The sequence below is a fragment of the Nicotiana tabacum genome, chromosome 7 (genome assembly GCF_000715075.1).
Source record: "Nicotiana tabacum cultivar K326 chromosome 7, ASM71507v2, whole genome shotgun sequence".
Taxonomy (NCBI): Eukaryota; Viridiplantae; Streptophyta; class Magnoliopsida; order Solanales; family Solanaceae; genus Nicotiana; species Nicotiana tabacum.
This window is the reverse complement of record NC_134086.1, coordinates 116,856,530-116,868,139: the sequence shown is the minus strand read 5'-3', so window position 1 is coordinate 116,868,139 and position 11,610 is coordinate 116,856,530. Positions and strand designations below refer to the sequence as shown.

The 11,610-nt window shown below is 42.4% G+C and overlaps 1 protein-coding gene across 1 annotated transcript; it reads right to left on the bottom strand.

The window, feature by feature from the left end:
* Positions 1-1,975: 1,975 nt before the first annotated feature.
* LOC107766387 (12-oxophytodienoate reductase-like protein) lies at positions 1,976-3,998 on the bottom strand. Its single transcript, XM_016585160.2, has 5 exons — positions 3,886-3,998; positions 3,649-3,792; positions 3,199-3,377; positions 2,963-3,073; positions 1,976-2,813 (listed from the first exon to the last, which is right to left on the bottom strand). Exons 1-5 carry the CDS (start codon positions 3,960-3,962, stop codon positions 2,269-2,271), a joined length of 1,056 nt encoding a protein of 351 aa, XP_016440646.1. The 5' UTR covers positions 3,963-3,998; the 3' UTR covers positions 1,976-2,268.
* Between the last annotated feature and the right edge of the window lie 7,612 nt (positions 3,999-11,610).

Genomic DNA, 11,610 nt, shown 5'->3' with positions numbered 1-11,610 from the left:
AAGAGATGATGAAGACGACTCTTTTTCAAGTTGCGAACAGTGATATAGGTTATAACATTTTTCTAGGAAAACCGTGGTTGCACGAGATGAGAGCCATACCATCAACGTATCATCAGTTGCTGAAATTCCCAACACCCGAAGGAATCAAGCAGATAAGAGGTGAATAACTGACATCAAGGGAGATGAATGCAATTTTGGTCTCCGGTAGCAAAGGAAAGGAGCAGGTGGCATAGTAATTACAAGAACCGACTCTTGCACCCGAACCGATTGAAGTTAGCCAGGGGAAAAAATGCCTAAATCTTATTAGGTGCCGAGATATTTCCAGGTACCAGAAGAGACGAATGCAAAAAAATCCACCGCAGAAGAGCTCGATCAAGTTGCATTGTTTGAAAAGTTCTTAGAGAGGAAATCTCACTTGGGGACAGGACTACACCCCGAGCTCAGGTCTGACTTTATTGAATTTCTTAAATATAATGCCGATTGTTTTGCATGGTTACATGCGGATATGATAGGTATCCCAACGGAATTGGCCATACACAAGCTAAGCTTGGATCCCAACATCCTTCCGGTAAGACAAAAGAAATGCCCTATTGCGAAGGCCAGGAATAAATTCATCAAAGAAGAGATAACTCGCCTACTTGATATCGGTTCAATCCGAGAGGTAAAGTATCCAGACTGGCTAGCGAATGTAGTAGTAGTAGTTCCTTAGAAGAACAATAAATTTCGCATGTGTGTAGATTATAACGACATGAATAAAGGTGTGACCAAAAGACTCATTCCCACTGCCAAGTATCGATCAAATGATTGATACAACAGTCGGGCACGAGTTAATGGGTTTCCTCGATGCTTATTCCGAGTACAACCAAATTAAGATGAACCCGGAAGATCAGGAAAAGATTTCGTTCATAATGAATTTCGGCACATATTGCTATCATGTGATGCCCTTCGGGATAAAGAATGCCGGAACCACTTATCAACGACTCGTAAACAAGATGTTTGAAAAACAAATAAGGAAAACGATGGAAGCCTATATAGACAATATGCTTATTAAGTCTTTGAACACAGGTGATCATCTTAAGCATTTGCAAGAAACTTTTGACATCCTGAGGAAGCATAATGTGAAACTTAACATCAAGAAGTGCGCATTCGGGGTCAGCTCCGACAAGTTCTTAAAATTTCTGGTATCACAATGGGGGATTGAAGTAAACCTCGATAAGATCAAAGCCATCAAAGACATCCCCGACCAACTATCAAGTGTGAAAGAAGTTCAAATGCTTACAGGGAGATTGGCCGATTGAGTAGGTTTATTTCCCGGTCATAATAAGAGAAATGCCACCGTTTCTTTGTGCTGCTCAAAAAGAAAACAACTTCAAATGGACCTCGGAATGATAGCAGGCTTTGAGAGTTTTGAAAAGGTACTTGTCTAGCCCTCCGTTACTATCAAAACCGAAGGAAGGTAAAACACTGCTAGTTTACCTCGCAGTCTGGAAGGTAGCGGTAAGCACCGTTTTAGTCCGTGAGGACGAAGGTATATAATCCCCCATTTATTACGTTAGTAGAATTTTAGCGGGAGCATAAACTCGTTACCCGCATTTGGAGAAGTTGGCCTTAGCTTTCGTAGTCGCCGCTCGGAAGTTGAAGCCGTACTTCCAATGTCACCCGATAGTTGTGGTGACCACCTTTTCCCTGTGGAATATCCTCCATAAACCCGAACTCTCGGGTAGATTGGCCAAATGGGCCGTCAAGATAAGTGAATTTGATATAGAATATAAACTGAGGGCTGTGATTAAGTCACAAGTTTGGCCGATATTGTGGCTGATTTCAGTCCGGGACTGCTGCCTCTAGCGACCAAAGAAGCAGTGATGGTGTCAGAATCGACAGCGGGAGTTTGGACCGTATTTACGAACGGAGTTTCCAACGTAAAGGGGTCCGCGCTTGGCAGCATAAGGGTCTGCCTTTGATGAGATAATTCATGTTGGATTTAAAATATGTACTATTAATCTTAAACCATAACTACAAGAGTTTTTGATTAAGATAAAGTAATTAGTGCTGAACAAGAAAGAATTATTGAACTCTTAAATGTCAAACTTAGAAATAAAACCTCAATTTCAAAACAACAGATCATACTGCGTTTTCATCAAGGTACACACAATCCTACATGATTCTTTCCACAATTAACCATGTGAACTTATTTATTACAACACAATGCTTATAACAAGATAGACACAGCTCCAATCCGTGATCCTTTTCCCATAACCGTGTGAATAATTAGGAAGCAACTTGAAGAGATGGGTAGTCAGTATAACCAATAAGTGGATCATTAGTGTAGAATGTGCTCCTATTGTACTTGTTAAGTGGAGCATTAACCTCAAAACGCTTTGGTAAATCTGGATTTGCCAAGAACATACGTCCAAATGAGATCAAATCTGCATAATTCTCCTCTATCGCGTTGTCCCCATCAAATTTATTATAACCACCAGAAGCGATAAGTGTCCCCTGAAAAGCTTTCCTAATAGGAAGAAGACCCTTAGCTGCTTCTCTTGGCTCAACCACATGAAGATAGAGAACACCTAGTTTGCTTAGTGCATTCGCCAGGTAAGTTGCCAGTCTTTCTGAATTTGAGTCCTTTTTGCCATCACAATCTGAAAAAGGAGACAGTTTTATACCAACTTTATCAGCTCCGATTTCGTTTGCCACTGCTTGTACTATTTCCAGGGCAAGTCGACAACAGTCCTCAATACTTTTCCTATCATTCATAAATTCGTCAATCAGGTAGCCGCCATCTGAAGCGTTGATCTCAACTCCATCAAATCCTTTATTATCATGGGAAACTAGTTAAGCTACTTCTCAATCTTCATTATAATGTTTGGATTTCATCGTCAAACTTGTGAATAGTAAAAATTAAATCCCATACAGTTGATCAGTTATCAAAGGGGGATTGATCGTAAAATATAATTATTACCAGCTTTAATGGCATTACGGGCTGCGATCCTGAAATCATTGACAATTCCAGGGACTTCATCAGATTTCAAACGACGAGGTGTTGGTTTCTCATAAACTTGTTCATCAGGTCCTGCACGTAAAAAATAAGACAGAAACCGCATATACTTGAGAGATGTGCATTAGAAATTATATCATAAATCTTTGACTGCATGCTTTGTTTTTATGTTTATCCGCTATAAAATTGTAAACTCTTACTTGTCAAGGAAAATCCAACGCCGATCGAGAAATATAATGCACTAAGAGTAGGGACAAACAAGCGGCCTGAATGCCAAATTTGACAAAAGAAGACACCTCCTTTCTCATGAACACCTTCCACTACAGGTTTCCATGCTTCCACTTGCTCCTCATTCCATATTCCAGGCATGTTTGGGCACCTTTATTAACAATGCTGAAATATTATTATCAATCACATCACATGCCAAGCCGCAGAGGCGGATCAAGAATTTAAACTATGTGGGTTCAGCCTTTAAGGTTCTTAGCCTATCATATTTTTAAAGTTATGAGTTCAGGCCCACATTAACGTGTTATAATTTTATTGAATTTTACAGTAAATTTATACTCTGTGTCGAAAGTATTGAGTTTAAATGAACCCAGTTCTATAACACTACATACGCCTCTGTTCAGCCAAGGGAGTAATTAATTTACCCTTGAGAAATATCGGATGCAGCAGCAGCTTCAGAAATGAGAAGACCTCCATTAGTAGCTCTTTGAGCATAATATTCAGTAGCATGTGGCTGCTGTGGTATATTTTTGTGTGCCCTGTTCCTCGTTAGTGCTGGAAATACTATTCTGCAATACATTTATTCAACAGTTCTATTTATTATGTTCAATTACTAGCTAGGCTAAAAATTGTTCAAAGAAATTGAGGTGGATCGTACTGACCTATGAGAGAGGTCAAATTTCCCCAGTTTGTAAGGAGTAAAGAGGGGCCCATTAGAGTAGTTGTTTGCAGCTTCCATCTTCAAAGTCTCTCTTCTATTCTTTTCTCTTCTTTGGTGTGCAATGCAACATCAGAATACCTTCCAATATATAGACATATATGACAGCTATTAATTGCATGAATACCTTCATTAATAAACAAATTGTTTCAGGAATAATCTTCTTTTTTTTTTTAAAGTACTAAACAGCGTGAACCGTTGAATATTAGAACTATCTTTCATCATCTTGCGTGGTTTACATGATAAATAATTTAGAGAAGAAAGAATTTTTTTTTAAAAAAAAAAATTGGTCAATGAATAAAAAAGACTTACCTTACTTTGAAAGACAGAAAATATGCAAATGATAATGTGATATTTTTACTATATCCTTTATCAATAACTCACCATTATTCTGCATATGGGTAGCATTAATTTTTTCTATTTAGTAAATTAGTTTGATACTTAGTACTTTCTCCGTCTCAATTCTCAAAAAAAGAATATAAAAAGATAATTAAAAACATCTAACATTCTGGTGTAAGTTTGAAGATGACTTCTCAATTTTTAAAAAAATATAATCTTCATTTGGAAATTACACAAAAATACTACGAAATTACAATTTGTATATATGGATAAGATGGCACTATGCTTAGCACAACATGTAAACTTTATTCCTATGTTATCCATGAAATGAGAGGGAAATAATAAAGTTTATTCACAAAATTCAAGAATCAATAATTACTACAGTATTGTGAATAAGGGAAATCTGATAGTAAAATTGCTATTGTTCAGCATTTTCACCAACCCCTTTGACTCAAAAATATCGAAACCTTTTTGAACAAATCAATCAAAAATAAAGGGTAAATCTTAGCTAAGTATACTAATCTCTAGAACGAAAGATGGATAAAGGATAATAAGACTTCTTTTTTAATCTGGATCAACAAAGCCTCTACAATAATCTTCTCACGCATTTATGTAAGTAAATTTATAGCAAGTATTATGAATCAACCAAGAAGTGCTCTTACAAAGTTATTGTTCGCTATTTATATAGGGAATGAAACCCTACTAAGTTGTAAAAGACAGATTTTAGTATCCTCTAATGGGCTTATATTATTACAAGGGTCGTACAATCTCTTGTTTGTCTTAAGGTTGTCCTCCGCAGGACGTCAGGTTACGGGGACCTTGTCGTTCGTCGTACTCGTCGAAGGTCGTGGTTGTTCAAATTTGGACCCATATAGTTAGTCTCTCCGCTTGTCGAGGTTGCAACTTGGTGCGTCCTTGATGAGCGGACACTGTGCGTTTCTACGGAAAAATTTGATCCTTCGAAGCGTTATGACATGGCCAATGATGGGCGGTCAGCGTGCTTAGCAAGATACCAGGTTATGCATTTTATAGGGAAATGATGTCATCTTCACGTGCGTCATCATAACGCGTGTTTTCGAGGAAGGAGTTGATGGCTTGTTGCTTCGATTTTGGTGCCACTCTGTGGCCTTCCGCTTCGATTCTGGCGCCACCCAATCCTATAAATAGGTAGAGGGTTTATTTTTTCGAAAGTTCTTGGCCATTTCACTTCTGAATACCCCTCCTTATTTCTCCGAGCTAGTACTGACAATCTTCTACTTCTTCTTCTCACATTCTTCGTTCATAACTTCATCTTCCTCCCTTGTTTCTTCTGTGTCAACACCCCTTTTCTCTTTTAACGAAAACATGCCAAGGTCGCACCGATCTCGTGAAGGGATTCCTGAAGTCGCCCCATTGTCCATGGTGCCCCATTTGGGCGGTGAAGATATAGTGGTAGAAGAGAGTGACAGCCTTCCTACGGTGGAGGAGTTACTACCGAGACACCCCATGTCTCGAAGTGACTTCCTCAAAGACCCCCCTTCTACTCCTACCTCCGTACTCTATGAGATAGAGCAAGTCCATATTGACGCTCTTCGTGTAAAGTATTGCATTCCCGCTCATGTTGACATGGTTCCGGCATGGAGAGATTTTGTAGAGGTCCACAGACCGGGGTACTGCGCTTTCTATGAGTACCCTTTCGTGATTGGCTATACTTTTCCTCTCTTCCCATTAGCGGAAGAATTTTGTAGGTTCTACCAAGTTTACCTGGCAACTTTCGCCGTATACGCTTAAGATACTTCTGTTGTTGGCCAAGTATGCGGAGTTGGCGGAATGTGACGTTTCTATCCACCACCTTTTGCACATGTTCTCGCCTAGCTTCCATAGGGGTACCATGGTGCATTTAAGGCACTGTGGTCGGGACAGACGACCACAGTGCTGGTGGTCGGGACAGACGACCGGGCAAGTCGCAAGTTTTGGCACAGGTACTTCTTTGTCAAAACCGAACACATCGTTTCTGATTCCGCCAGGTTCCCGGAGCAATGGAATGAGACTCGTAAGTGTCGCCACTCGTTTTACTCTTCCTTCGTCTGTATTCATTATAAAGTTTGTTTGCTTCTCGTTTGCAGCTCTGGGACGTCCGCCTCACCCTATTGTGGGCATAAGGGATTGGGTAGCCCGTTTGTTGCCCCATGCAGCGGAAACCCGAGATTGCCCCGCCTTCGTAAAGCATTATGGCCCTAAAGTTCCATCTGGTAAATGTTTTCCCTACACTTCATTGGCTATATGACGTTGTTTATTTATATGACCCTTCGTGATGATAGGTCGAGGAGAGACAGAGGGCGTCAGTCCCTGCATTCCGAAAGGTCGTTGCCGCCGCGGACACACAGTTTATTTTGAGTGAGTCTATTCAAGAGGTTCATCTTCAACCTATTCAATTAAAAGGTCCCTCTCGGGTCGTGTTCATGAGGGAGGAGACTTTTTCAGTTCCGACCCCATACCTCTTGGACGAATCCTCCAACGATGACGAGCCATTATCGAGAAAAAGAAGGTCCTTAAGGTGAAGGAGGACGAGCTTGAGTTGAGTAAGGAGGTGATGGTTGAGAATGTCGACTTACAAGCAAAGGTGGCCAGTTTGACCGCTGAATTGAGTGCGAAGGCGGTGGAGGTTAAGGGGCTTAAGGTCAAGCTGGACGTCGGTGTTGATAAGTTGGCGGCAGCTATTTCTGGAACTGCATCTTTGGAGAATGCCCTCCGTGTTTGTAGGTCGAAGCTGACTGAGGAGAAGGGCGCCTCTAATCTTAAGGTCGCGAGGCTTGAAGGGCGTGTTAAAAAGTTGGAGGCAGAGCTATCTGTGTTGAATGGACAAGTAGCCTCACTAAGAGTGGAGGATGCAAGTCGACGCTCTCAGCCTTCTACGTGTCGTGCCTCAACCGATCCGGTCGTGCCTCATCGTTTATATGAGTTATGGGCCCTTTCTGAGGCTCGGCTTGATGCGTACAAGGCTTTCCACACCGAGGAGAGGGAAACTGAAATGGAACTTCAGGCCGTGCATACCGAAGCTCGTGCAGCTCGTGAGGCATACGGGTATGACCCTCTTACACATGACGGGGATGACATCAACTCCGATGATGCGAACCGTCTTGCTTCAGACTCTTGGTACGAAGATGCTTACCCTACTGGGGATGATGTGTAGTCTTTTGTTTGTACTTGCTTTTGTTTTTGGGCTTTTGTAGGGGGAGTGCTTTAGCTCGTTAGTAAGAATAGGTGTACATAACATTTTGATGTAATGTAGAATTTATTTTATCAATTTGTTGGTGCTTTTTGCAATGTATGGTATCCGGGATATCTGTCCAGCTGTGAAGCCGATTTAGCTTTTGGACGAGGTCGATCCCCATTTTCGCCGATGGCCTTGGCCATTGGGATGTTGCTTCGAACTGACGTCGAAGTAGGATCTCGTCGTAGTTCGAATGAGGTCGAACTCCTATTTTTGTCGATGGCCTTGGCCATTGGGATGTTTCTTCGAACTATTGTCGAAGTAGGATCCCGTCGTAGTTTGAACGAGGTCGAGCTCATATTTTCGTCGATGGCCTTGGCCATTGGGATGTTTCTTCGAACTGTCGTCGAAGTAATATCCCATCGTAGTTCGAACGAGGTCGAACTCTTATTTTCATCGATGGCCTTGGCCATTGGGATGTTGCTGCGAACTGTCGTCGAAGTAGGATCCCGTCATGGTTCGAACGAGGTCGAACTCATATTTTCGTCGATGGCCTTGGCCATTGGGAAGTTGCTTCGAACTATCATCGAAGTAGGATCCCGTCGTGGTTTGAACGAGGTCGAACTCATATTTTCGTCGATGGCCTTGGCCATTTCACGTTGGAGGTTTGATCGTATTCCCGTAGGAAGACACATGTCGACTTTATTCATGCAATGGAGATTTAATTATATTTTTGTAAGAATCACATGTCGACTCTGTACATACAATGGAAATTTGATTATCTATATCCAGTCCCTTCATTACTTCGTTCCGAAGATCATGTCAACGGGCGGGGTAATGAACAATACTTCGAACCTCGAGACGTCCCCCTAGCTACCTCATTAAAAACCTCAATAATAAAACCCAATTGGGACAAAACCTGGATGAGGGAAAAAGAGTATCACTTAGGTGGCGCCTCCTTTCAGAAGTGGAAGTATTTGAGATGGGCGACATTCCAGTTGTTTTGGAGTAGTTTTCCCTCCATTGTTTCTAGCTGGAATGCTCCTTTGTTTGCTGCCGCCGTGATTTTGTATGGTCTGTCCCAGTTTGTTCCCAGTTTTCCCTTATTAGGGTCTTTCGCTGCTTGTGTTTTAACCTTGAGGACGTGATCTCCGACCTTGAGCGGTTGCACTTTAGCCTTCTTGTTGTAGTACCTTTCTACTTGTTGTTTTTGGGCTGCCATTCTTATATGGGCTATGTCTCTCCGTTCTTCGACTTCATTAAGATCTTGTAACCTACTTTCTTCATTGTTTGGCTCTCGTTGGAGTATCTCAAACTAGGCACTCCGACCTCGACGAGTATAACTGTGTTAGTCCCGTAGACTAGTGAATATGGCGTCTCACCTGTACTGGTTTTTGGTGTAGTGTGGTATGCCCATAATACTTCTGGTAGTAGTTCAGGCCACAGCCTTTTGGAGTCCTCAAGCTTCTTTTTCAATATATTCAGTATTACTTTATTGGAGTATTTGGCCTGACTATTGCCGACGGGATGATATGGCATGGAGAGTATTCGTTTGATGTGCAATTTTTCGGAAAACCCGGTCATTTTCTTTCCGATGAACTGAGGTCCATTGTCACAGCTGATTTCTTTGGGGATGCTGAAACAACATATTATGTTTTTCCATATGAATGCGATGACCTCTTGCTCATGTATCTGAGTGTATGTACCTGCTTCCACCCATTTAGAAAAGTAATTAGTTAAAACAAAAAGGAAATGTACCTGACCTCGTCCTGCTGGGAGGGGTCCGACAATATCCATCCCCCACTTTATGAATGACCATGGTGAAGTGACGGAATGAAGGAGTTCCCCTGCTTGATGTATCATAGGGGCATACTTCTGACACTGTTCATATCTCCTGACATAGTCCGCGGCTTCTTTTCTCATGGTGGGCCATTAGTATCCGGCATAGATGAGGCATCGAATGAGGGCGTGGTTTCCCGTGTAGGCGTTGCAATTCCCTTCATGTACTTCTTCCAGTACTCGCCTAGTTTGGTTTGGCCCAAGACATTTGGCTAGGGGGCGCCGAACGTTCTTTTGTAGAGATCACCGTTTACGAGGCTGTATCTAGCTTCCTGTATCCGAAGCGTTTTGGCTTCTTTCTTATCTTGTGGGAGCGTTTCGACCTGAAAATATGCTACGAGGTGGTTGCGCCAGTCCCAAGTTAGGTTTACAGAATGTACCTCGACGTGGTCTATTGCGGAATGGAGAAGGGTGACCACGTTTTCCTTGTTGATATTTTTGGTGGCTGCCGCTAGCTTGGCGAGGCTGTCTGCTTCGATATTCTGCACCCTGGGTATTTGGTCGAGGCGGCATTCATCGAATTCTAGCAACAGTTTGTGAATTTCCAACTGGTACTTTTGTAGTCTCTATTCTTTGATTTGGAAAGTCCCAGTGACTTGGTTCACCACGAGTTGAGAGTCGCAATGGAGGACGAGTTGTCGGGCGACATATTTGAGGGCTAATTTCAATCCTGCAATCACAACTTCATACTTTGCCTCGTTGTTAGTCATCTCGGGGCATCGTATGGACTGGCAAATTACTTTGCCTATAGGAACCTCGAGGACGAGTCCCAGCCCCTATCTCGAGGCACTAGATGCACCATCGGTGTAGAGGACCCAGAGATCGGTATGTACGGAAGTGCAAAGCGCTTTCTGCTCTACTTCAGGCAATATTTCCGCGCTGAAATCAGCGATGAAATCAGCGAGCACCTGCTACTTAATGGCATTTTGCGGTTGGTAAGTTATGTCGTGCTCACTTAATTCTATGGCCCATTTGGCCAATATACCCGATAGTTCAGGTTTGTGTAGGATACCCCTTAGGGGGAAGGTTGTCACCACTTTTATGGGGTGACATTGAAAATATGGTCTAAGCTTTCGTGAGCTACGACTAACGCCAAAGCTAATTTTTAAAGGTGAGGGTACCTTGTTTCGGCATCGATTAAGGTTTTGCTGATATAGTAAATCGGAGATTGCATACCTTTGTTTTCGCAGATTAAGACTGCATTTACCGCGACTTTGGAGACTGCTAGATACACAAGTAGACATTCACCTGGGTCTGCCTTGACGAGTAGTGGTGGCGAAGATAGATACGCTTTCAATTTCATCAAGGCGTCGACGTATTTTGCATTCCATTGCAGTCCGTGGTCTTTCCTTAGCACGTTGAAGAATTTATGGCATCTATCTAATGATCGTGAAATGAACCTCGATAGGGTGGCTATTCGCCCTGTTAATTTCTGCTCCTGCTTTTTGCTGGTCAGTATCTCCGGTATTCCTTTAATGGTCCTGATCTGATCTGGGTTGACCTTGATACCCTTTTGTGACACTAGAAAACCAAGGAACTTTCCTGAAGTTACGCCGAAGGTGCATTTTTCGGGATTCAGTTTCATCCCATATTGCTTTAATATCTCAAAGGTTTCCTTCAGATGGCTAATGTGATCTTCTTTCTTTGTCGACTTTACTATCATGTCGTCGATGTAAACCTCCATGGTCTTACCGAGTTGCTCTTTGAACATCTTGGAGACTAACCTTTGATATGTTGCCCCTACATTCTTGAGTCCGAACGGCATTACCTTGTAGCAGTATGTTCCTCGGTGAGTGATGAAAGTGGTCTTTTCTTGACCTTCTTCAGCCATTAGAATTTGGTTGTAACCGGAGTAGGCGTCCAAGAAGCTCAATAGTTCGTGCTCCGCTGTTGCATCAATGACCTGGTTGATGTGTGGTAACGGAAAGGAATATTTCGGGCATGCTTTGTTCAGGTTGGTGAAGACGACACACATCTTCCATTTCCCATTCTTCTTTTTGACCATGACCACGTTGGCGACCCATTGGGGGTATTTTGACTCTCTGATGGAACCATTTGCGAGTAATTTGTCAACCTCTTTGCTGACCGCCTCATTGATGATGGCATTGAACTTTCTACTCATTTGTCGTACCTGCGGGTAAAGAGGATCGACATTCAGCCTATGTGTGGTGATATCCCTTGGGATTCCTGTCATATCTGAGTGGGAAAAGGCAAACAAATCGGCGTTGTTAGTTAAAAACTCACGATGTTTACCTGGTTGTGAGAGGTTATGACCGACATAAGCCTTTTTCGTGTTAT